The sequence below is a fragment of the Pleurodeles waltl genome, chromosome 7, assembly GCF_031143425.1.
Source record: "Pleurodeles waltl isolate 20211129_DDA chromosome 7, aPleWal1.hap1.20221129, whole genome shotgun sequence".
Classification (NCBI taxonomy): Eukaryota; Metazoa; Chordata; class Amphibia; order Caudata; family Salamandridae; genus Pleurodeles; species Pleurodeles waltl.
Genome location: NC_090446.1, coordinates 675,138,949 through 675,166,291, shown reverse-complemented (window position 1 = coordinate 675,166,291; position 27,343 = coordinate 675,138,949). Strand labels below are relative to the sequence as shown.

General features: G+C 48.3%; 1 protein-coding gene across 2 annotated transcripts in view; it reads left to right on the top strand.

The window, feature by feature from the left end:
* Window positions 1-27,343, top strand: part of TCERG1 (transcription elongation regulator 1) — a 737,036-nt gene that overhangs the window by 240,470 nt on the left and 469,223 nt on the right. For both annotated transcript variants that reach the window (XM_069244676.1, XM_069244675.1), the window contains exon 9: window positions 21,233-21,321. In XM_069244676.1, coding sequence (XP_069100777.1) covers window positions 21,233-21,321 — 89 coding nt within the window. The remainder of the gene's footprint in view (window positions 1-21,232; window positions 21,322-27,343) is intronic.

Sequence of the window (27,343 nt, the reverse complement as noted above, 5' to 3'; positions counted from 1 at the left end):
ATTTCAAAGTAAGGAATAGCATGCACAGAGTCCAAGGGTTCCCCTTAGAGGTAAGATAGTGGCAAAAAGAGATAATACTAATGCTCTATTTTGTGGTAGTGTGGTCGAGCAGTAGGCTTATCCAAGGAGTAGTGTTAAGCATTTGTTGTACATACACATAGACAATAAATGAGGTACACACACTCAGAGACAAATCCAGCCAATAGGTTTTTCTATAGAAAAATATCTTTTCTTAGTTTATTTTAAGAACCACAGGTTCAAATTCTACATGTAATATCTCATTCGAAAGGTATTGCAGGTAAGTACTTTAGGAACTTCAAATCATCAAAATTGCATGTATACTTTTCAAGTTATTCACAAATAGCTGTTTTAAAAGTGGACACTTAGTGCAATTTTCACAGTTCCTAGGGGAGGTAAGTATTTGTTAGGTTAACCAGGTAAGTAAGACACTTACAGGGCTCAGTTCTTGGTCCAAGGTAGCCCACCGTTGGGGGTTCAGAGCAACCCCAAAGTCATCACACCAGCAGCTCCGGGCCGGTCAGGTGCAGAGTTCAAAGTGGTGCCCAAAACACACAGGCTAGAATGGAGAGAAGGGGGTGCCCCGGTTCCGGTCTGCTTGCAGGTAAGTACCCGCGTCTTCGGAGGGCAGACCAGGGGGGTTTCGTAGGGCACCGGGGGGGACACAAGCCCACACAGAAATTTCACCCTCAGCGGCGCGGGGGCGGCCGGGTGCAGTGTGGAAACAAGCGTCGGGTTCGCAATGTTAGTCTATGAGAGATCTCGGGATCTCTTCAGCGCTGCAGGCAGGCAAGGGGGGGGTTCCTCGGGGAAACCTCCACTTGGGCAAGGGAGAGGGACTCCTGGGGGTCCCTTCTCCAGTGAAAGTCCGGTCCTTCAGGTCCTGGGGGCTGCGGGTGCAGGGTCTCTCCCAGGCGTCGGGACTTTAGGTTCAAAGAGTCGCGGTCAGGGGAAGCCTCGGGATTCCCTCTGCAGGCGGCGCTGTGGGGGCTCAGGGGGGACAGGTTTTGGTACTCACAGTATCAGAGTAGTCCTGGGGTCCCTCCTGAGGTGTCGGATCTCCACCAGCCGAGTCGGGGTCGCCGGGTGCAGTGTTGCAAGTCTCACGCTTCTTGCGGGGAGCTTGCAGGGTTCTTTAAAGCGGCTGGAAACAAAGTTGCAGCTTTTCTTGGAGCAGGTCCGCTGTCCTCGGGAGTTTCTTGTCTTTTCGAAGCAGGGGCAGTCCTCAGAGGATGTCGAGGTCGCTGGTCCCTTTGGAAGGCGTCGCTGGAGCAGGATCTTTGGAAGGCAGGAGACAGGCCGGTGAGTTTCTGGAGCCAAGGCAGTTGTCGTCTTCTGGTCTTCCGCTGCAGGGGTTTTCAGCTAGGCAGTCCTTCTTCTTGTAGTTGCAGGAATCTAATTTTCTAGGGTTCAGGGTAGCCCTTAAATACTAAATTTAAGGGCGTGTTTAGGTCTGGGGGGTTAGTAGCCAATGGCTACTAGCCCTGAGGGTGGGTACACCCTCTTTGTGCCTCCTCCCAAGGGGAGGGGGTCACAGTCCTAACCCTATTGGGGGAATCCTCCATCTGCAAGATGGAGGATTTCTAAAAGTTAGTCACTTCAGCTCAGGACACCTTAGGGGCTGTCCTGACTGGCCAGTGACTCCTCCTTGTTGCTTTCTTTGTTCCCTCCAGCCTTGCCGCCAAAAGTGGGGGCCGTGGCCGGAGGGGGCGGGCAACTCCACTAGCTGGAGTGTCCTGCTGGGTTGGCACAAAGGAGGTGAGCCTTTGAGGCTCACCGCCAGGTGTGACAATTCCTGCCTGGGGGAGGTGTTAGCATCTCCACCCAGTGCAGGCTTTGTTACTGGCCTCAGAGTGACAAAGGCACTCTCCCCATGGGGCCAGCAACATGTCTCGGTTTGTGGCAGGCTGCTAAAACTAGTCAGCCTACACAGATAGTCGGTTAAGTTTCAGGGGGCACCTCTAAGGTGCCCTCTGGGGTGTATTTTACAATAAAATGTACACTGGCATCAGTGTGCATTTATTGTGCTGAGAAGTTTGATACCAAACTTCCCAGTTTTCAGTGTAGCCATTATGGTGCTGTGGAGTTCGTGTTTGACAAACTCCCAGACCATATACTCTTATGGCTACCCTGCACTTACAATGTCTAAGGTTTTGTTTAGACACTGTAGGGGTACCATGCTCATGCACTGGTACCCTCACCTATGGTATAGTGCACCCTGCCTTAGGGCTGTAAGGCCTGCTAGAGGGGTGTCTTACCTATACTGCATAGGCAGTGAGAGGCTGGCATGGCACCCTGAGGGGAGTGCCATGTCGACTTACTCGTTTTGTCCTCACTCGCACACACAAGCTGGCAAGCAGTGTGTCTGTGCTGAGTGAGAGGTCTCCAGGGTGGCATAAGACATGCTGCAGCCCTTAGAGACCTTCCTTGGCATCAGGGCCCTTGGTACTAGAAGCACCAGTTACAAGGGACTTATCTGGATGCCAGGGTCTGCCAATTGTGGATACAAAAGTACAGGTTAGGGAAAGAACACTGGTGCTGGGGCCTGGTTAGCAGGCCTCAGCACACTTTCAATTGTAAACATAGCATCAGCAAAGGCAAAAAGTCAGGGGGCAACCATGCCAAGGAGGCATTTCCTTACAACACACCTCTCCTGTTGTTAACTCGCATTAAGTATTTTGACATTTCAGGGCCGTGGTCCCAGAAAGATGTCTTACCACACCAATTGTTTGTAGCTCAGTGCATTCCAGACTGTACGACCACAATGCATTCGGTGGGGAAAAAAAACAAGATTTTCCTGATCCAGAGTGTTTCATAAAACTCAAATGGTCTAGCGCTGGTTTATGGCCAGATGTGTGTAGATCACTATAGTAGCCCTGCCAAGAGACATAATGCAGAATCTTATGTTCGATGGCATCTGTCGCTGTAGATACGCATGTTCTGCAATAGCTCGCCATCTGGTGTTGGGCCGGAGTGTTACAAGTTGTTTTTCTTCGAAGAAGTCTTTCGAGTCACGGGACCGAGTGACTCCTCCTTTTGTCTCCATTGCGCATGGGCGTCGACTCCATCTTCGATTGTTTTTTTTCCGCCATCGGGTTCGGACGTGTTCCTGTCGCTCCGAGTTTCGGAACGGAAAATTAGCTAATTTCGGAAGATTTTCGTCGGTATTGTTGCGTTCGGGATCGGCGTACTTAGATTCCACACCGCATCGAAGATCGAAGAGCTCCGGTGCCCTTCGGGGTAGTTTTTCGATCCTCCGTCGGGGCCTGGTCGGCCCGACCGCGTGCTGAAGAACGCCGATGGAACGGACCCCGTTCCGTTTCTGCCCCAAATGCCACAATAAATACCCCTACACAGACCAACACTTGGTCTGCAACCTGTGCCTGTCACCTGAGCACAGCGAAGACACCTGCGAGGCCTGTCGTGCGTTCCGGTCCCGAAAAATACTCCGAGACCGTCGAGCCAGAAGACTTCAGATGGCGTCCGCACCGACAGCCCAACGGGAGTTCGAGGAACAGGAAGAGGAAGGTACCTTCTCGATCCAAGACTCAGACTCCGAAGGATTCGACGATACACAAACCGTGAGTAAGACGTCGAAATCCACTCAGAGGAACATTTACAAGGCCCAGGGGACGCCACTGCCACCAGGCCATGGCTCGACCTATAAATTCGGTGACCGACCGTCGGCACCGAAAAAGGCCCAAACAGTGCCGAGATCGTCCGACTCCGGTCGAGACACCGGCACGCAGCCTTCTCGGGACCGAGAAAGTGCTGGAGACAAGCCTCGACACCGAGATGCCGGTGTGGACACGGCTCGACGCCGAGACAGCGGCACCGAAACAGATCGACGCCGAGAGGTTTCGGCCCCGAAAAGGAAAAAAGTCACCTCGGAGCCGAAAAAACACGCAGACAAAGTTTCGATGCCGAAACAAACTGCAAGCGACCCAGCTTCAGGCTCTTATACAGAAGAGCACTCGCTAACCTCCCAAATGCAGAAGCATAGGTTTGAGGAAGAGCTACAAGCAACTGATGTGGACCATACGCAAAAGCGTATCTTCATTCAGCAGGGGACAGGAAAAATAAGCACCCTTCCCCCCATTAGGAGAAAGAGAAGGTTGGAGTTCCAGACGGAACAAACACCACAACCAAAAGTGGTGAAAAGAGTTACACCACCACCCTCTCCTCCGCCCGTGATTAACGTTTCACCAGCACAAACTCCATCACACTCCCCAGCTCACACCACCATGAGCCAGGGTGACCAAGATCAGGACGCATGGGACCTATACGACGCCCCAGTGTCAGATAACAGTCCGGAGGCATACCCTACAAAGCCATCTCCACGCAAAAGACATCTTTAAGGAGCCGGTCAAAAGTAGGGCAATCACACCAAGGGTGGAAAAAAAGTATAAGCCGCCTCCTACGGACCCGGTTTTCATCACTACACAGCTGCCACCAGACTCTGTCGTTGTAGGAGCAGCTAGGAAAAGGGCCAACTCTCACACATCTGGAGATGCACCACCCCCAGATAAAGAAAGCCGCAAGTTCGATGCAGCTGGTAAGAGTCGCAGCACAAGCTGCAAACCAGTGGCGCATCGCGAACTCCCAGGCACTACTTGCGCGCTATGACAGAGCCCACTGGGACGAGATGCAACATCTCATTGAACATCTGCCCAAGGACTTACAAAATAGGGCAAAACAAGTGGTTGAGGAGGGACAGACCATCTCCAACAACCAGATACGCTCCTCCATGGACGCTGCAGATACAGCTGCACGGACAATTAATACATCTGTAACTATCAGAAGGCATGCATGGCTCCGAACGTCTGGATTTAAACCAGAGATTCAACAAGCAGTTCTCAATATGCCTTTTAATGAAAAAGAACTGTTCGGTCCAGAAGTGGACACAGCGATTGAGAAACTCAAAAAAGATACGGACACTGCCAAAGCCATGGGCGCACTCTACTCCCCGCAGAGCAGAGGGAATTACAGCACATTCCGTAAAACGCCCTTTCGAGGGGGGTTTCGGGGTCAAAGCACACAAGCCAGCACCTCACAAGCCACACTGTCCAGTTACCAGGGACAGTATAGAGGAGGTTTTCGGGGACAATATAGAGGAGGGCAATTCCCTAGAAATAGAGGAAGATTTCAAAGCCCCAAAACCCCTACTACTAAACAGTGACTCACATGTCACTCACCCCCTCCACACAACACCTGTGGGGGGAAGAATAGGTCATTATTACAAAGCATGGGAGAAAATCACTACAGACACTTGGGTTCTAGCAATTATCCAACATGGTTATTGCATAGAATTTCTACAATTCCCTCCAAACATACCACCAAAAGCACAAAATTTAACAACACACCATTCCAATCTCCTGGAGATAGAAGTGCAGGCACTATTGCAAAAGAATGCAATCGAATTAGTGCCAAACACACAAATAAACACAGGAGTTTACTCACTGTACTTTCTGATACCAAAGAAGGACAAAACACTGAGACCAATCCTAGACCTCAGAGTAGTGAACACTCATCAAATCAGACCACTTCCACATGGTCACACTACAAGAAGTATTGCCATTGCTAAAACTACACGACTACATGGCAACTTTAGACCTCAAGGATGCTTATTTCCATATACCAATACACCCATCGCACAGGAAATACCTAAGGTTTGTATTCAAAGGAATACATTACCAATTCAAGGTACTGCCTTTCGGATTAACAACCGCACCAAGAGTCTTTACCAAATGTCTAGCGGTAGTCGCTGCACACATAAGAAGGCAGCAAATACATGTGTTCCCATATTTGGACGACTGGCTAATCAAGGCCCATTCGTTCATACAGTGCTCAAATCACACAAATCAGATCATACAAACCCTCTTCAAACTCGGGTTCACCGTCAACTTTACAAAAGCCAACATTCTGCCGCGCAAGGTACAACAATACCTAGGAGCCATAATAAACACATCAAAGGGAGTAGCCGCTCCAAGTCCACAAAGAATTCTAAATTTCAACACCATCATACAACGCATGTATCCAACACAAAAGATACAGGCAAAGATGGTATTACAACTCCTAGGCATGATGTCTTCATGCATAGCCATTGTCCCAAACGCAAGACTGCACATGAGGCCCTTACAACAATGCCTAGCATCACAGTGGTCTCAAGCACAGGGTCACCTTCTAGATCTGGTGTTAATAGACCGCCAAACTTACCTCTCGCTTCTGTGGTGGAACAACATAAATTTAAACAAGGGGCGGCCTTTCCAAGACCCAGTGCCACAATACGTAATAACAACAGATGCTTCCATGACAGGGTGGGGAGCACACCTCGATCAACACAGCATACAAGGACAATGGAACGTACATCAAACAAAACTGCATATCAATCACCTAGAACTTCTAGCAGTTTTTCAAGCACTAAAAGCTTTCCAACCAATAATAGTTCACAAATACATTCTCGTCAAAACAGACAACATGACAACAATGTATTATCTAAACAAGCAGGGGGGGACGCACTCCACGCAGTTAAGCCTGCTAGCACAAAAAATTTGGCATTGGGCAATTCACAACCAAATTCGCCTAATAGCACAGTTTATACCAGGGATCCAAAATCAACTCGCAGACAATCTCTCTCGAGATCATCAACAGGTCCACGAATGGGAAATTCACCCCCAAATTCTGAACACTTATTTCAAACTCTGGGGAACACCTCAGATAGACTTGTTTGCGACAAGGGAGAACGCAAAATGCCAAAACTTCGCATCCAGATACCCACACAAACAATCCCAAGGCAATGCCCTATGGATGAACTGGTCAGGGATATTTGCTTACGCTTTTCCTCCTCTCCCTCTCCTTCCTTACCTGGTAAACAAACTCAGTCAAAGCAAACTCAAACTCATATTGATAGCACCAACTTGGGCAAGGCAACCCTGGTACACAACGCTGCTAGACCTATCAGTGGTACCCTGCATCAAATTGCCCAACAGGCCAGATCTGTTGACACAGCACAACCAAAAGATCAGACACCCAGATCCAGTATCGCTGAATCTAGCAATCTGGCTCCTGAAATCCTAGAATTCGGGCACTTACAACTTACCCAAGAATGTATGGAAGTCATAAAACAAGCCAGAAGGCCATCCACCAGGCACTGTTATGCAAGTAAATGGAAGAGGTTTGTTTGCTACTGCCATATTAATCAAATACAACCATTACACACAACTCCAGAACATGTAGTGGGTTACTTGCTTCACTTACAAAAATCTAACCTAGCTTTCTCTTCCATTAAAATACACCTTGCAGCAATATCTGCATACCTGCAGACTACCTATTCAACTTCCCTATATAAGATACCAGTCATTAAAGCATTCATGGAGGGCCTTAGGAGAATTATACCACCAAGAACACTACCTGTTCCTTCATGGAACCTAAATGTTGTCCTAACTAGACTTATGGGTCCACCTTTTGAACCCATGCACTCCTGCGACATACAGTTCCTAACCTGGAAGGTGGCATTTCTCATCGCCATTACTTCCCTAAGAAGAGTAAGCGAGATTCAGGCGTTTACAATACAGGAACCTTTTATACAACTACACAAAAATAAAGTCGTCCTAAGGACCAATCCTAAATTTTTGCCAAAGGTTATTTCACCGTTCCATCTAAATCAAACAGTGGAACTTCCAGTGTTCTTTCCACAGCCAGATACCGTAGCTGAAAGGGCACTACATACATTAGATGTCAAAAGAGCATTGATGTATTACATTGACAGAACAAAAAACATCAGAAAGACTAAACAACTCTTTATTGCATTTCAAAAACCTCATGCAGGAAACCCAATTTCAAAACAAGGTATAGCCAGATGGATAGTTAAATGCATCCAAATCTGCTACCTTAAAGCTAAACGACAGCTGCCCATTACACCAAGGGCACACTCAACCAGAAAGAAAGGTGCTACCATGGCCTTTCTAGGAAACATCCCAATGCAAGAAATATGTAAGGCAGCCACATGGTCTACGCCACACACATTCACCAAGCACTACTGTGTAGACGTGTTATCCGCACAACAAGCCACAGTAGGTCAAGCTGTATTAAGAACATTATTTCAGACTACTTCCACTCCTACAGGCTGATCCACCGCTTTTGGGGAAATAACTGCTTACTAGTCTATGCAGAACATGCGTATCTACAGCGACAGATGCCATCGAACTGAAAATGTCACTTACCCAGTGTACATCTGTTCCCAGTGTACATCTGTTCGTGGCATCAGTCGCAGTAGATTCGCATGTGCCCACCCGCCTCCCCGGGAGCCTGTAGCAGTTTGGAAGTTACCTTCAATTATTTATATATGTGTCATCTCAACCTTAAATAGGTGCATACTTAGTCACTCCATTGCATGGGCACTATTACTACAATTCAACTCCTACCTCACCCTCTGCGGGGAAAAACAATCGAAGATGGAGTCGACGCCCATGCGCAATGGAGACAAAAGGAGGAGTCACTCGGTCCCGTGACTCGAAAGACTTCTTCGAAGAAAAACAACTTGTAACACTCCGGCCCAACACCAGATGGCGAGCTATTGCAGAACATGCGAATCTACTGCGACTGATGCCACGAACAGATGTACACTGGGTAAGTGACATTTTCATTTCTTATCAGTATTTTTCAGAAAAAACACATGTAGGTCTAAAATGACTAAAAGCGGCATGCCTTTACTATGGTGCTGCATGATATTTTCTATGACCGTTGTTTTCTTCCTTTTTTTCCTTAGCAGAAACAAAACACCCATACTTTGCCTCCAGCTAATACCAGTCGGGAACAAAGGGAAATGCTCCTTTGATCTCTTTAGGTAGAACATCATACTTTCTTCTTTATTGAACCACTTTTTCAAGGGATGGGTTTGCTCTCCTGTTCAATACTTATAAACAGTGTAGATATCCCTAAAGGAGATTGTAGTTATTTATCTGTATTTCTAGTTCACTATTGAAGGAACCATAAGGAACACTGCATTCAGGGCAGTATCATAGGTCTCCACACAGACTGTAACACTGTCACTGACAGAGAAAGGTGAGATTCTGGAGGAGTCTCCTTTATGCAACAGTTGGGTCTCCAGCCACGAAAGCTTGCAACCTATCCTGCTACTTCGACTATTTTCTGAATTAGTTTTCTTGGCACATTTATTAATCTGGTGAGCTTTTTAAAGGTATAAACTAAACTTGGCCAGTAGATAGATTTCACTTTGTGTATTGTTTAATGCATATTATAAACAAATGTCCTCTATTTTACATATTGTCTGTAAAGAAATGGCTCCCTGTTGCAGTTACCCCCCACTTTTTGCCTGATACTGATGCTGACTTGACTGAGAAGTGTGCTGGGACCCGGCTAACCAGGCCCCAGCACCAGTGTTCCTTCACCTAAAATGTACCATTGTATCCACAATTGGCACACCCTGGCATTCAGATAAGTCCCTTGTAACTGGTACTTCTAGTACCAAGGGCCCTGATGCCAAGGAAGGTCTCTAAGGGCTGCAGCATGTCTTATGCCACCCTAGAGACCCCTCACTCAGCACAGACACACTGCTTACAAGCCTGTGTGTGCTGGTGAGAACAAAATGAGTAAGTCGACATGGCACTCCCCTCAGGGTGCCATGCCAGCCTCTCACTGCCTATGCAGTATAGGTAAGACACCCCTCTAGCAGGCCTTACAGCCCTAAGGCAGGGTGCACTATACCATAGGTGAGGGTACCAGTGCATGAGCACTGTGCCCCTACAGTGTCTAAGCAAAACCTTAGACATTGTAAGTGCAGGGTAGCCATAAGAGTATATGGTCTGGGAGTCTGTTTTACACGAACTCCACAGCACCATAATGGCTACACTGAAAACTGGGAAGTTTGGTATCAAACTTCTCAGCACAATAAATGCACACTGATGCCAGTGTACATCTTATTGTAAAATACACCCCAGAGGGCACCTTAGAGGTGCCCCCTGAAACTTAACCGACTATCTGTGTAGGCTGACTAGTTTTAGCAGCCTGCCACAAACCGAGACATGTTGCTGGCCCCATGGGGAGAGTGCCTTTGTCACTCTGAGGCCAGTAACAAAGCCTGCACTGGGTGGAGATGCTAACACCTCTCCCAGGCAGGAATTGTCACACCTGGCGGTGAGCCTCAAAGGCTCACCTCCTTTGTGCCAACCCAGCAGGACACTCCAGCTAGTGGAGTTGCCCGCCCCCTCCGGCCAGGCCCCACTTTTGGCGGCAAGGCCGGAGAAAATAATGAGAAAAACAAGGAGGAGTCACTGGCCAGTCAGGACAGCCCCTAAGGTGTCCTGAGCTGAAGTGACTCTAACTTTTAGAAATCCTCCATCTTGCAGATGGGGGATTCCCCCAATAGGGTTAGGATTGTGTCCCCCTCCCCTTGGGAGGGGGCACAAAGAGGGTGTACCCACCCTCAGGGCTAGTAGCCATTGGCTACTAACCCCCCAGACCTAAACACGCCCTTAAATTTAGTATTTAAGGGCTACCCTGAACCCTAGAAAATTAGATTCCTGCAACTACAAGAAGAAGGACTGCCTAGCTGAAAACCCCTGCAGAGGAAGACCAGAAGACGACAACTGCCTTGGCTCCAGAAACTCACCGGCCTGTCTCCTGCCTTCCAAAGATCCTGCTCCAGCGACGCCTTCCAAAGGGACCAGCGACCTCGACATCCTCTGAGGACTGCCCCTGCTTCGAAAAGACAAGAAACTCCCGAGGACAGCGGACCTGCTCCAAGAAAAGCTGCAACTTTGTTTCCAGCAACTTTAAAGAACCCTGCAAGCTCCCCGCAAGAAGCGTGAGACTTGCAACACTGCACCCGGCGACCCCGACTCGGCTGGTGGCGATCCAACACCTCAGGAGGGACCCCAGGACTACTCTGATACTGTGAGTACCAAAACCTGCCCCCCCTGAGCCCCCACAGCGCCGCCTGCAGAGGGAATCCCGAGGCTTCCCCTGACCGCGACTCTTTGAACCTAAAGTCCCGACGCCTGGGAGAGACCCTGCACCCGCAGCCCCCAGGACCTGAAGGACCGGACTTTCACTGGAGAAGTGACCCCCAGGAGTCCCTCTCCCTTGCCCAAGTGGAGGTTTCCCCGAGGAATCCCCCCCTTGCCTGCCTGCAGCGCTGAAGAGATCCCGAGATCTCTCATAGACTAACATTGCGAACCCGACGCCTGTTCCTACACTGCACCCGGCCGCCCCCGCGCTGCTGAGGGTGAAATTTCTGTGTGGACTTGTGTCCCCCCCGGTGCCCTACAAAACCCCCCTGGTCTGCCCTCCGAAAACGCGGGTACGTACCTGCAAGCAGACCGGAACCGGGGCACCCCCTTCTCTCCATTCTAGCCTATGTGTTTTGGGCACCACTTTGAACTCTGCACCTGACCGGCCCTGAGCTGCTGGTGTGGTGACTTTGGGGTTGCTCTGAACCCCCAACGGTGGGCTACCTTGGACCAAGAACTAAGCCCTGTAAGTGTCTTACTTACCTGGTTAACCTAACAAATACTTACCTCCCCTAGGAACTGTGAAAATTGCACTAAGTGTCCACTTTTAAAACAGCTATTTGTGAATAACTTGAAAAGTATACATGCAATTTTGATGATTTGAAGTTCCTAAAGTACTTACCTGCAATACCTTTCGAATGAGATATTACATGTAGAATTTGAACCTGTGGTTCTTAAAATAAACTAAGAAAAGATATTTTTCTATAGAAAAACCTATTGGCTGGATTTTTCTCTGAGTGTGTGTACCTCATTTATTGTCTATGTGTATGTACAACAAATGCTTAACACTACTCCTTGGATAAGCCTACTGCTCGACCACACTACCACAAAATAGAGCATTAGTATTATCTATTTTTACCACTATTTTACCTCTAAGGGGAACCCTTGGACTCTGTGCATGCTATTCCTTACTTTGAAATAGCACATAGAGCCAACTTCCTACATTGTCCAAAAGTGCTCTTGCATCTTTTGCTTGGAAGATACAATTTAGAAATTCTGATTCATTGTAAATTACTTTGAAGGAGAAGTAACATTATTATAGTTAAGGGTGAACCACTTAAAGTGTGAAATAGTGTAGGAAGTTGGCTCTGTATGTGCTATTTCAAAGTAAGGAATAGCATGCACAGAGTCCAAGGGTTCCCCTTAGAGGTAAAATAGTGGTAAAAATAGATAATACTAATGCTCTATTTTGTGGTAGTGTGGTCGAGCAGTAGGCTTATCCAAGGAGTAGTGTTAAGCATTTGTTGTACATACACAAGACAATAAATGAGGTACACACACTCAGAGACAAATCCAGCCAATAGGTTTTTATATAGAAAAATATCTTTTCTTAGTTTATTTTAAGAACCACAGGTTCAAATTCTACATGTAATATCTCATTCGAAAGGTATTGCAGGTAAGTACTTTAGGAACTTCAAATCATCAAAATTGCAGGTATACTTTTCAAGTTATTGACAAATAGCTGTTTTAAAAGTGGACACTTAGTGCAATTTTCACAGTTCCTAGGGGAGGTAAGTATTTGTTAGATTAACCCGGTAAGTAAGACACTTACAGGGCTCAGTTCTTGGTCCAAGGTAGCCCACCGTTGGGGGTTCCGAGCAACCCCAAAGTCACCACACCAGCAGCTCAGGGCTGGTCAGGTGCAGAGTCCAAAGTGGTGCCCAAAACACATAGGCTAGAATGGAGAGAAGGGGGTGCCCCGGTTCCGGTCTGCTTGCAGGTAAGTACCCGCGTCTTCGGAGGGCAGACCAGGGGGGTTTTGTAGGGCACCGGGGGGGACACAAGTCCACACAGAAATTTCACCCTCAGCGGCGCGGGGGCGGCCGGGTGCAGTGTAGAAACAAGCGTCGGGTTCGCAATGTTAGTCTATGAGAGATCTCGGGATCTCTTCAGCGCTGCAGGCAGGCAAGGGGGGGATTCCTCGGGGAAACCTCCTCTTGGGCAAGGGAGAGGGACTCCTGGGGGTCACTCCTCCAGTGAAAGTCCGGTCCTTCAGGTCCTGGGGGCTGCGGGTGCAGGGTCTCTCCCAGGTGTCGGGACTTTGGATTCAAGGAGTCGCGGTCAGGGGAAGCCTCGGGATTCCCTCTGCAGGCGGCGCTGTGGGGGCTCAGGGGGGACAGGTTTTTGTACTCACAGTCTTAGAGTAGTCCTGGGGTCCCTCCTGAGGTGTTGGATCGCCACCAGCCGAGTCGGGGTCGCCGGGTGCAGTGTTGCAAGTCTCACGCCTTTTGCGGGGAGCTTGCAGGGTTCTTTAAAGCTGCTGGAAACAAAGTTGCAGCTTTTCTTGGAGCAGGTCCGCTGTCCTCGGGAGTTTCTTGTCTTTTCGAAGCAGGGGCAGTCCTCAGAGGATGTCGAGGTCGCTGGTCCCTTTGGAAGGCGTCGCTGGAGCAGGATCTTTGGAAGGCAGGAGACAGGCCGGTGAGTTTCTGGAGCCAAGGCAGTTGTCGTCTTCTGGTCTTCCTCTGCAGGGGTTTTCAGCTAGGCAGTCCTTCTTCTTGTAGTTGCAGGAATCTAATTTTCTAGGGTTCAGGGTAGCCCTTAAATACTAAATTTAAGGGCGTGTTTAGGTCTGGGGGGTTAGTAGCCAATGGCTACTAGCCCTGAGGGTGGGTACACCCTCTTTGTGCCTCCTCCCAAGGGGAGGGGGTCACAATCCTAACCCTATTGGGGGAATCCTCCATCTGCAAGATGGAGGATTTCTAAAAGTCAGAGTCACCTCAGCTCAGGACACCTTAGGGGCTGTCCTGACTGGCCAGTGACTCCTCCTTGTTGCTTTCTTTGTTCCCTCCAGCCTTGCCGCCAAAAGTGGGGGCCGTGGCCGGAGGGGGCGGGCAACTCCACTAAGCTGGAGTGCCCTGCTGGGCTGTGACAAAGGGGTGAGCCTTTGAGGCTCACCGCCAGGTGTCACAGCTCCTGCCTGGGGGAGGTGTTAGCATCTCCACCCAGTGCAGGCTTTGTTACTGGCCTCAGAGTGACAAAGGCACTCTCCCCATGGGGCCAGCAACATGTCTCTGGTGTGGCAGGCTGCTGGAACTAGTCAGCCTACACAGACAGTCGGTTAAGTTTCAGGGGGCACCTCTAAGGTGCCCTCTGTGGTGTATTTTACAATAAAATGTACACTGGCATCAGTGTGCATTTATTGTGCTGAGAAGTTTGATACCAAACTTCCCAGTTTTCAGTGTAGCCATTATGGTGCTGTGGAGTTCGTGTAAAACAGACTCCCAGACCATATACTCTTATGGCTACCCTGCACTTACAATGTCTAAGGTTTTGCTTAGACACTGTAGGGGCACAGTGCTCATGCACTGGTACCCTCACCTATGGTATAGTGCACCCTGCCTTAGGGCTGTAAGGCCTGCTAGAGGGGTGTCTTACCTATACTGCATAGGCAGTGAGAGGCTGGCATGGCACCCTGAGGGGAGTGCCATGTCGACTTACTCATTTTGTTCTCACCAGCACACACAGGCTTGTAAGCAGTGTGTCTGTGCTGAGTGAGGGGTCTCTAGGGTGGCATAATACATGCTACAGCCCTTAGAGACCTTCCCTGGCATCAGGGCCCTTGGTACTAGAAGTACCAGTTACAAGGGACTTATCTGAATGCCAGGGTGTGCCAATTGTGGATACAATGGTACATTTTAGGTGAAGGAACACTGGTGCTGGGGCCTGGTTAGCAGGGTCCCAGCACACTTCTCAGTCAAGTCAGCATCAGTATCAGGCAAAAAGTGGGGGGTAACTGCAACAGGGAGCCATTTCTTTACACAAGCCCCCCCCAGCCCACAGGCCAGGAGACTCAGCCAACGCTGGAAGAGTCTTCCTAGTCTGTCAGGCGAGGAAGAGTAGAGGAAATGGCTGGTTTGTTGCAGGGCCTACTCTGCCTTACATCCTCCTGTTCAGGTCATTCCCTCTGGGGAACTGACCCACTTCCACAGTGATAGGACCTAGTCTGAACTGCCTCTTGTCTGTGCTTTTTATGTCTTCACCCATTCTCTCTATTTTGAGGTCAGAGGTATCCACCTCTGCTAATCTTATCTTAGCCAGGGTCACCCCTAGCTTACCCAAAGAGGTTACCCAGAGCTGGAGTAACCCCACCATGACCAACAGGGTCAGGGGGCCTAACTTGTTATTTGGCATGGGGTCAGACCACCATGCCAAGGATAGTGCAGCCATAAAGGCTAACACCCAGCAGAGGCCACTGACAGCTGTCAGTGCCCAGAACCACACCTTTAGCTCTTCACCTACAAGGGAAGGGGCTAAGTTACAGGCTTCTTTGGGTTCAGGGTGCCTGTCTGCTGTATTAGAGTGGGGGGTTACCACATCTTGTAGTAAACACCCTTCTTCCACTCTTTCTTCTGTTAGCTGAGGAGCCACCCACTCAGGCTTAACAGTTGCCTGACTAGCCAGGACTTCTTGTGGGTCAGGTTGGACTTTATCAGAGCCATTTTTGGAGTTCTCCCCTACTGGAGCAGAATCTCCTTGGCTTGCTGGAACCTTGGCTAAAGGTTGTCCACCTTTCCTACTCTGTTTCCTTTTCTTCTTCTTCTGGGGCCTGCTTGCATTTACTGCAGAGGCAGGACTTCCAGAATCCTTGGGAGAGGACTGGCACTGGACCAGTTCCTCTCTTGAGCTCTGACTAACCTCTGGGTAGTCATTTCCAAGGAGACAATCAAGGGGGAGGTCTGTACTGACTACTACCCTTCTCCAGCTAAGAGTGCCACCCACTTCTATGGGCACTAAAGCCACAGGCCTCTTAGTGACCCTGTCTAGGCTAACTCTTACCCTGGCAGTCTCACCTGGGATGTACTGGTTTGAGAGCACCAGCCTGTCATGCACAATAGTGTGACTGGCACAAGTGTCTCTCAGGGCAGTGGTTGGGATTCCATTCACCAGTAGGTGGTGGAAGTGTCTACTTCCCTCTGGAATCTCCAACTCACCTGTTGGGCCCTGTTTCCAGTTGAAGGCTAGGAAGACCTCCTCATCTGAGGAGTCATCTCCCATGGCTACACTGGTTACCCCAGGAATTTTGTTCTGGGGTTTGTTTTTGGGACAAGAAGTGTCCTTGGTGTGGTGCCCAGACTGTTTACAGTTGTGGCACCATGCCTTAGTGGCATCCCAGTTCTTACCCTGGTACCCACCTTTGTTTTGGGTTGTGTCCTGGGGCCCACCCACCGGTTCTGGTTTTTGGGGGCCTACAGAGGACTCTTTCTCTTTGTTTCTAGTGTTACCCACTTTCTCCTGGGGAGTTTTTGTAACCCCTTTCTTTTGGTCACCCCCAGTGGAAGTTTTGGTTACCCTAGTCTTGACCCAGTGGTCTGCCTTCTTTCCCAATTCTTGGGGAGAAATTGGACCTAGGTCTACTAGATACTGATGCAACTTTTCATTGAAGCAGTTACTTAAAATGTGTTCTTTCATAAACAAATTATAAAGCCCAACATAGTCACACACTTCATTTCCAGTTAACCAACCATCTAGTGTTTTTACTGAGTAGTCTACAAAATCAACCCAGGTCTGGCTCGAGGATTTTTGAGCCCCCCTGAATCTAATTCTATACTCCTCAGTGGAGAATCCAAAGCCCTCAATCAGGGTACCCTTCATGAGGTCATAAGATTCTGCATCTTTTCCAGAGAGTGTGAGGAGTCTATCCCTACACTTTCCAGTGAACATTTCCCAAAGGAGAGCACCCCAGTGAGATCTGTTTACTTTTCTGGTTACACAAGCCCTCTCAAAAGCTGTGAACCATTTGGTGATGTCATCACCATCTTCATATTTTGTTACAATCCCTTTGGGGATTTTTAGGATGTCAGGAGAATCTCTGACCCTATTTAAGTTGCTGCCACCATTGATGGGACCTAGGCCCATCTCTTTTCTTTCCCTTTCTATGGCTAGGATCTGTCTTTCCAAAGCCAATCTTTTGGCCATCCTGGCTAACTGGATGTCCTCTTCACTGGGGCTATCCTCAGTGATTTCAGAGGTGTTGGTCTCTCCTGTGAGGGAACCAGCATCTCTGACTATTATTTTTGGAGTCAGGGTTTGAGGGACCCTGTTCTCCCTAGATAGGACTGGTAGGGGGGAATTGTCCTCCAAGTCACTATCCTCTTCCTCTGAGTTGCCACCCTCAGAGGGGTTGGCCTTTTCAAACTCTGCCAAAAGCTCCTGGAGCTGTATTTTGGTAGGTTTGGGGCCCATTGTTATTTTCTTTATTTTACAGAGTGACCTTAGCTCCCTCATCTTAAGATGGAGGTAAGGTGTGGTGTCGAGTTCCACCACAGTCACATCTGTGCTAGACATTTTGTTTCTAAAAGTTGGAATACTTTTTAAGAATCTACAACTGTTTCTAGAATCTAATTTCAAACTTTTAACAAACTTTTAAACTCTAAAAGACAATGCTAAACAGGGACTTAACACACAAGGCCCTAGCAGGACTTTTAAGAATTTAGAAAACTTTTCAAATTGCAAAAATCAATTTCTAATGACAATTTTGGAATTTGTCGTGTGATCAGGTATTGGCTGAGTAGTCCAGCAAATGCAAAGTCTTGTACCCCACCGCTGATCCACCAATGTAGGAAGTTGGCTCTGTATGTGCTATTTCAAAGTAAGGAATAGCATGCACAGAGTCCAAGGGTTCCCCTTAGAGGTAAAATAGTGGTAAAAATAGATAATACTAATGCTCTATTTTGTGGTAGTGTGGTCGAGCAGTAGGCTTATCCAAGGAGTAGTGTTAAGCATTTGTTGTACATACACAAGACAATAAATGAGGTACACACACTCAGAGACAAATCCAGCCAATAGGTTTTTATATAGAAAAATATCTTTTCTTAGTTTATTTTAAGAACCACAGGTTCAAATTCTACATGTAATATCTCATTCGAAAGGTATTGCAGGTAAGTACTTTAGGAACTTCAAATCATCAAAATTGCAGGTATACTTTTCAAGTTATTGACAAATAGCTGTTTTAAAAGTGGACACTTAGTGCAATTTTCACAGTTCCTAGGGGAGGTAAGTATTTGTTAGATTAACCCGGTAAGTAAGACACTTACAGGGCTCAGTTCTTGGTCCAAGGTAGCCCACCGTTGGGGGTTCCGAGCAACCCCAAAGTCACCACACCAGCAGCTCAGGGCTGGTCAGGTGCAGAGTCCAAAGTGGTGCCCAAAACACATAGGCTAGAATGGAGAGAAGGGGGTGCCCCGGTTCCGGTCTGCTTGCAGGTAAGTACCCGCGTCTTCGGAGGGCAGACCAGGGGGGTTTTGTAGGGCACCGGGGGGGACACAAGTCCACACAGAAATTTCACCCTCAGCGGCGCGGGGGCGGCCGGGTGCAGTGTAGAAACAAGCGTCGGGTTCGCAATGTTAGTCTATGAGAGATCTCGGGATCTCTTCAGCGCTGCAGGCAGGCAAGGGGGGGATTCCTCGGGGAAACCTCCTCTTGGGCAAGGGAGAGGGACTCCTGGGGGTCACTCCTCCAGTGAAAGTCCGGTCCTTCAGGTCCTGGGGGCTGCGGGTGCAGGGTCTCTCCCAGGTGTCGGGACTTTGGATTCAAGGAGTCGCGGTCAGGGGAAGCCTCGGGATTCCCTCTGCAGGCGGCGCTGTGGGGGCTCAGGGGGGACAGGTTTTTGTACTCACAGTCTTAGAGTAGTCCTGGGGTCCCTCCTGAGGTGTTGGATCGCCACCAGCCGAGTCGGGGTCGCCGGGTGCAGTGTTGCAAGTCTCACGCCTTTTGCGGGGAGCTTGCAGGGTTCTTTAAAGCTGCTGGAAACAAAGTTGCAGCTTTTCTTGGAGCAGGTCCGCTGTCCTCGGGAGTTTCTTGTCTTTTCGAAGCAGGGGCAGTCCTCAGAGGATGTCGAGGTCGCTGGTCCCTTTGGAAGGCGTCGCTGGAGCAGGATCTTTGGAAGGCAGGAGACAGGCCGGTGAGTTTCTGGAGCCAAGGCAGTTGTCGTCTTCTGGTCTTCCTCTGCAGGGGTTTTCAGCTAGGCAGTCCTTCTTCTTGTAGTTGCAGGAATCTAATTTTCTAGGGTTCAGGGTAGCCCTTAAATACTAAATTTAAGGGCGTGTTTAGGTCTGGGGGGTTAGTAGCCAATGGCTACTAGCCCTGAGGGTGGGTACACCCTCTTTGTGCCTCCTCCCAAGGGGAGGGGGTCACAATCCTAACCCTATTGGGGGAATCCTCCATCTGCAAGATGGAGGATTTCTAAAAGTCAGAGTCACCTCAGCTCAGGACACCTTAGGGGCTGTCCTGACTGGCCAGTGACTCCTCCTTGTTGCTTTCTTTGTTCCCTCCAGCCTTGCCGCCAAAAGTGGGGGCCGTGGCCGGAGGGGGCGGGCAACTCCACTAAGCTGGAGTGCCCTGCTGGGCTGTGACAAAGGGGTGAGCCTTTGAGGCTCACCGCCAGGTGTCACAGCTCCTGCCTGGGGGAGGTGTTAGCATCTCCACCCAGTGCAGGCTTTGTTACTGGCCTCAGAGTGACAAAGGCACTCTCCCCATGGGGCCAGCAACATGTCTCTGGTGTGGCAGGCTGCTGGAACTAGTCAGCCTACACAGACAGTCGGTTAAGTTTCAGGGGGCACCTCTAAGGTGCCCTCTGTGGTGTATTTTACAATAAAATGTACACTGGCATCAGTGTGCATTTATTGTGCTGAGAAGTTTGATACCAAACTTCCCAGTTTTCAGTGTAGCCATTATGGTGCTGTGGAGTTCGTGTAAAACAGACTCCCAGACCATATACTCTTATGGCTACCCTGCACTTACAATGTCTAAGGTTTTGCTTAGACACTGTAGGGGCACAGTGCTCATGCACTGGTACCCTCACCTATGGTATAGTGCACCCTGCCTTAGGGCTGTAAGGCCTGCTAGAGGGGTGTCTTACCTATACTGCATAGGCAGTGAGAGGCTGGCATGGCACCCTGAGGGGAGTGCCATGTCGACTTACTCATTTTGTTCTCACCAGCACACACAGGCTTGTAAGCAGTGTGTCTGTGCTGAGTGAGGGGTCTCTAGGGTGGCATAATACATGCTACAGCCCTTAGAGACCTTCCCTGGCATCAGGGCCCTTGGTACTAGAAGTACCAGTTACAAGGGACTTATCTGAATGCCAGGGTGTGCCAATTGTGGATACAATGGTACATTTTAGGTGAAGGAACACTGGTGCTGGGGCCTGGTTAGCAGGGTCCCAGCACACTTCTCAGTCAAGTCAGCATCAGTATCAGGCAAAAAGTGGGGGGTAACTGCAACAGGGAGCCATTTCTTTACAAATAGTCATAGCACATGTGCTTCTGATTAACTGTTGACAGGTACCCTGTTTGTGAAACAATTTAATAGTTTCACAAACCCTCATCCTTTCTCGACTTGATTATGGCAATGTTTTAAATCTTGGTTCACCAGGATATATCACCAACTGGTTGCAGGTTGTGCAAAACGAATTTTCCAGACTGCTGACAGATTTCCCATGGCAGCACTCTGCAAGGAAAGCTCTTAAGTCCTTACACTGTCTTCCGGTTCAACATATATCTACTTCAAAGCCTTATGCATCCTGCACAACGTCTTTGTTGAGTTCCTTTGCCTCTCTTTATATCCCAAATAGATTGCCTAGATCCCTTCTGCTCAGTTCCTTCTTAACCATAGGAATCCGAAGCCTTGTTGTGGAGGCCAGTCCTTCTGCTATTTAGGCTCTAGATGCTGGATATTCCCCCTCTTGAGATACAACACCTTTCTAGTGAGCTCTCCTTTTCTAAGGCCATAAAGACCTGGATGTTTACTATGTAATGTCTGATGTTCTGTCTAGTGGCACTGCACTAGCACTGGGAGGCCTCTGGGCAGCCATGCGCTTTACAAATCCTCTAGACTCGTTTTTATATTATAAATATGGGATCACTTAAGCATCAGGATACAAGTCTATATTTTTGTTGTTTGCGAACATGCAACAAGGGGTATTATAAGTTTCCCCCACTGCATGGTAATGAATATTTGATCTACCAGGTGCATACCTCTGTTCGAAATTTGATCTTAATCAAGCAAGCAAAGTGGCTCACGTTGTTTTGCATCAACTAAATAAAAGTATCACTATGGTGAACATCAGTAGTTTTTGACCACTTAAGCTCACTGAAATATGATACAGATCCCACAATATGTATGATTTTTAGATTCTTGGTAAGTGAATTCAGATATGCTTGATAACCGCTTATATTTACTTCCAGGAACCAAAAGAGGAGGAAATGACAGAGGAAGAAAAGGCTGCTCAAAAAGCAAAGCCAGTGGCTACCACAGCAATTCCTGGCACTCCATGGTATTTATCATCACTAGCGCATGTTTTCATGTACACTGTAATTTCCGTTACCTCCAGTAAGTGTGTTGTTAAACATCTATTCTAAATATTACAAAGTGATGCATATTAAGAAACACAGGATTTTCTGCTCTGTTGCAGTTGGATGAAATGCATAGTATTTATTCCTAATCATGGCTCGAGATATGGGCAGCACCTGTCTCATATGCTGCCTAAAATGAGGCACTGCTTGCCGAATTAAAGAGGAACTGATAAACATTGTTGATCTGATGGATAACGCTAACCAAAGATTATTCACCTTTAGAATATACCATAGGGTGCCAGACTGGATCCTGAGACTTCTTCAGCAATCCTCCACACTGAGCCCATACGACCCAGACATGGCGGAGCAGAGCTGCATATAACCATCCCCTGCTCACTGACATAAGTTCCTTTTTCTAGACCCATTCCAATGAGGATTTAGAGCACCACTTCCAACTTTGTCACTTACCAGCTTTGTCGAGCACACTTTGCATCTGTTTAAAAAAAAAAAAAAAAATCTTTTGCATCTTCTAGAAGTCAGCCTGCTTCTCTTAAGGACTCCCATAGAGGGACATCAAGAAAAAGGAGATCTGGGAAGAAAATAAACTAACTATATTGTTCTCTACATTGTTTGAGATCAGTGTGTAAGGTAACTGTGTGAAGAGCATCTGCTCCAACCTGCTCTGTTGAAGGCAGGATCGACATCTACCACTCATCGATGTCATGGAGAACATACCAGAAACCCAATACACCCACCACCTAAGTAGTAGACATCAACATAATTACTATTGTTATCTGTTTCTAAGCCTGCATCTAAATTGATGTTGTTAGAACACTCAACACACCTAATGTCAAAGCTAGAACACCAATCGTCTATTCATTTATGTCAAAGAGCAGGGCCAGCGGACACTGTCAAGGTCCCCTATGTCGATAAACCTCAAAAAGAGCAAGATTATAACCTTCATGTGCGATGTCAACACGGACTGCTACTCCATTGCTGTTGATCACTTGCTTCAAAATTGCCTCTACATTTATCAAGGTTATCATCCCCTCGTCAACTTGCCATGTCTCCTGATAACCGGTTTTTTCACCTTGTCACTAATTTAGACTCCGAAAAAGAGAGTAGAGCGCACTTCAAAGCCTCCTCAAGCTATATGTCTCTCCGCATCCACCACCTTTCAGTCCGTGAAGAACAGTCTCTTTAGACTATCCAGTGCAGGTTCCTTTGCAAACTTTGCAACTTTTACCTAACGGGAGGAGTTGAGGCCACTGTGTCCGTCTCCACTAAAAAAGCAAAGACTGACTCCAACGCCTCCTCACAGATATCCAGCAGCCTGTGATTTCATGCTAAAGAGGAAAAAGAAACAGATCCCCTTCCGGATGCAGGACTCCTATTTCGGGCAAAGATAATACACGTTTATCTTATGTTCCATTTTCACTAGCCACTTCTCCCTCCTGTCTGATTGTTACAATCTTTCATGATGCCTTAGCCAGGCTAAGTTCAGCATAAATTTGAGAGAGCCACAATGGCTCAGTAATCATGGAAACTTTGCAGCCAAGGGTTGCTACAAAAACCTTGCTATTATGTGACCAGTCCCTCACTTCTTAAAAACCCCACTCTTCTTGGCAGCCCCACCTGCCGATCCTAGTGTGTCCTTGCCAGCTAACGGCAGGCTGAATCAGGCGACAGGTGGGTCCCGCAGAAGGGTAATCTCCCTCATTAATTTCTTGGGCGCTGCAGTGTCTGCCCTCCCCATAATGACTTTTGGAGGATTTTGAGACAAGAAGTTCAAGCCCATTGGCCAAAGGGCCTGTTGGAAGGGTGCTAGTGCCAGACGTATGATTTGCTTGTTATTTGCACTATTTCCTGGTGGCCAAGAAGAACAGTGTCACCGTGGCCAAGTTTTGTCTGCACTTTATCCAGGAGACTGAATGGTGGTGCTGGACCTGCAGGATGCCTATTTCCATATACCCGTCCTCCCTGCCCATCTATGCTACCACTTGTTTACAGTGGGACAGGAGCCTTCTCAGTTTGCTGTGCTTCCCTTCGGTCCCACAAGTGCCCCCTAGGTGTTCACAAAAGTGATGGGGTAGTCTCAGCTCATTTTCAGGGGTCTGGGGTTCCAGTCGTCCCCTAGCTGCACAACTGGGTGTTGAAGGCAGGTTCGCCCCATGCAGTCATCAGCCACCTACAAATTACGGTAAACCTCCTGTCATCTTTAAAGTTCACAATCAACCTACTGAAATTGCACCCGACTCCTTAGATGCTTCATCTGTACCATTTTGGACATCGTTCGGTTTCTTGTCTTTCCCTGGGAAAGAGTCCAGGATCTTCAGGCTTTGATCCTAATCTTCCAACCTCTGTCCTGGATTTCAAAGAGGTAGACTCTGAAGCTGCTGAGACTTGTTGCCAATATCCACTGTGCACTAGATGGTGCAAACACTGCTTCAGAGAGTGTAAAAATGAACATATTTCTCTGTACACCTCTTTGGCTCCAGTTGTCAGGCTTCAAACCAGAGGTGCAGCAAAACTTAATAAATAAAAACTGTATTAGTTTGGATGGGTACTTGGATACAGTAAAGAGGTATAAGCGCGTTGTAGGAAAATGCCTCTTTTGACATGGTCATCTGCTCCCCACTCCCAAACACTTTTTGCCTGGTTTCTGTTGTAACTTCGACTGAAAGTGCACTGGCTTCCTGCTAACCAGGTCTGCAGTACAAGATCTTTTTCCACAAAACTGCATGGTCATTTTTCCTCTATTAGCAAAACCGTTAGCACCCACTTTAAGTCCCTAGTATATGGCATCCCTGTTGTGTGGGGTACTAAAGAGGGTAGCCAAGGGCTGCTCACAAATAGTACCACCCTAAGGGACCCCTGACCAACCACATTGCAGGCTGCATGTCTTGTATACAAAAGTGAAAACGACATGACACATAACCTGTGTGCAATATCCCCTAAACACTGCATGCAGTATATGTAAGTAATTCCTCTAGCAGGCCTTACGGCCCCCAGGCAGGATGGTTTATATTACATGTGAGGACATAGCTGCATGAGCAGATATGCACCTGCTATGTCTTTTTTTTTCCATTTTCAGTCCTAGTAAATGACCAGGGAAGCCATTTTAAATGCATGTGCCCGACACTGGTCACTACGAGTTTCCAAGCTACATGATGGATTCTCTGAATATAGGGATGTTTGGTATCCAGCATCTCAGGTTAATACATTCTTACTGATGCCGTTGAGGGATTTATTTAATAACTGCACCCAGAGGACATCTTAGAGGTGCCTCCTGAAAACCTACCAGCTACTAGTATGTTGACTGAGTGGTCCTGACCAGTTCAACAACCTTAGACACGTGTCTGGCCCCTCAAGGTGAGAGCCAGCGCTCTTGAGGGCCAGAGACAAATGCCTGCACTCAGTGGGGTAAAGGTGGGGGTGGTAACACCTCTCCCAGGCAGGATAGACATTCCAGCGGAAGTGGTCATAAGAAGGGTGTAGTCACCCTAAAGGTGGTCAGCCCATTGGCTGCTACCTGGCACTCCCTGTAATGCCCCTAGATTAAGTATTTAGGTGGCATCTCTGGACCACTAGAACTCTGATCTCGATGACCTACAAAGCAGGGACAAAGAGTCACACCCCTGCAAGGAGGAGGAGAAGAAGCAGCCACAGCTGATTTGGTACCAGCCCTACCTACCTGCCTGCTGACCTCACGGGATTCTGCCCAAGAAGACGACTCGCCTTGCAGCTGAGCCTCCAAGAAACAGAGGAGGTTTGCCTGCCTTTTTATAAAAAATAAATAAAGACTCAGGACTCCCGTGAGCAGCGGACCTGATCAGCGACAAAGTAACAGTGAAGGATTTTGCAGCCTCAAGAACAGCAAAGACCCAGCACCTGAATTGACCTCTGCACTCGACGTCAATGACCTGAGGGAATCCCCTGGAGTTATGAGGTACAGGAATTGACAAAGGGGTGTCTCATTCTATGGAAATTGGGCGTTCCCGAAGATGTCGTGCCTCTTCATAGCACGTTTCTTGTTTGCTACTTTTCCCTGCCATGCTGCCAATGGAGGACCAGCTGGGGCTTTCGAGTGAAGAGTGAGTGTCCTTTCGGCGAGTAAATGAGCCAGTCCAGTGAAACTAGTGCGGACTGAGTGCTTCCTTTTGTACTTAAAGATGCCAAGAGCACATGCCTCCCACGTAGAGATGTCTTGAGTACAGTGACGTCGCAGAGGACAGTGTGTATCTCCAGTAAGGGATACCGGTAGGCCAGGACCATAGCATTGACGAAAGGTCTGCGTCTCCCGACTGGCAGCGAGGACAATACAGTTGTTCCATGGGGAAATAGCGGTTCAGTTGTGTGGGGGTTAAATATGCCCGATGAAGGATATGGAATTTTATCATTTTAAATCTTGTCATTCCCCGAAACCGTTTGGGGTAAGCCATGGGCATGGTCCCATTCAGTGTCATTTAATGTTCTCCTTATGTCCTCTTACCATTTTGTCTGTAAGGTTCTCAGGGCAATCAAAGTGCCTTCTATAGCCATGAGATTAAATATCTACTGTCACCCATGGTAATGAGTGTCTGGAGAACTGCATGTGTAGGGGGTTCTTTATCTTGTGTATCCCACAGGGACAGGTAAGTGTTATGTTACTTATCGCAAATAAGGAAATGCCCAGTGGGAGGCCGTAGTATGTTTGAAATTGCTCAAATGAAAGGAGTTGGCCTTCTGCAAACAGGTCCTCGGCTATAGTTACGGACCTCTCATGCCAGCTGTGCGTTTCTGTAGCTGAATATGTCCCAGGGTAGGGCAGGAACCTATCTGGGAATCCCAGAGCATGTTGGGGGGGGGAGAACATGTGGAGTGAGGAATTGTGCTCTGGTGAGAACTTTATGGCTACCTCCACACATGGAGTACGTGGGGTGGGGGTGGTGGGAGTCATGGGTCGAAGACTACGTTAGCAGCTGTGAGGGGCCAGGAGTTGTGGTATGTTTGCACTAGATTACGGTTTGCCAACCATCTGGCGACCCATTGCAGTTGTGCTGCCAGGAACTAGCCCACAAGGGAGCGTTTAAGCCACTCCTTCCAATAGGTAATTGTAGATTTTTCAGGGCTGTGTGGCAGCGGCCATTACCCCCAAATAAGGCCTATCAGTAATGAGTCTAGCTCGCAAAAGGAGCTACAGGGGAGATGTAATTTTCAGGTTGGAGAAGTACTTGAGGGAATTGGGGTAAGACTACCATCTTTGATAAAGCAGTCTTCCTGGTAGTGGCTAGTGGTAACCACCACCAAAAGTGCACTAGGGATTTCAGCACTGTGAGGGCAGGTTGTAAATTACAATCTAATAAATCAGTCTGGGACGGTTATAGGCGAATTCCGAGGTATTGGACTCCAGAACTGCACCACGTAAGCAGTGCCTCCAAGGCAGATCTCCTGCGGGGTTGAGGAGGGTGTAGCGGACAGATGAGGGATTTGTTCCAGTTGACTTCAAGGCTATATACCTGTCAAATGACTGCAATGAGTTTTGAATGAAGGCGAAATCTGCTTGGGTGTCGCCAACAAACAATAGAAGGTTGCCCACGTCTGGCGACAGTGTGTCCAGACAGCGAGTGGAATTCCCAATTGTCTGTCCTCTATCCGCGGCTGAATGGCAAGCAGCTCCATAGACATCGCAAGCAGCAGTGGAAAGAGTGGGCAACCCTTTGTGTGTTGTGATCTACAGTGAACTGGGGGAGATGTTATAGCCTAGCATGACACGAGAGAGAGGATTAGTTTTATGGAGTAGAGTGTGGGCCATAAGGCTCCTACCGATACCCATCCATGCAAGGACCTGAAACAAGTACCCCCCCATCGAGTCTATCAGACTCATTCTCCAAGTCAAGTTTCAGGCAGGCTGGGAATGGGAAGCACCCCTCAACCTGATCCTATACATAAAATAGATGTTGAAGATTGTGGGAGATACTACACCCTGGAACAAACCTGTTCTGGTGGATAAGTTATGGGGGA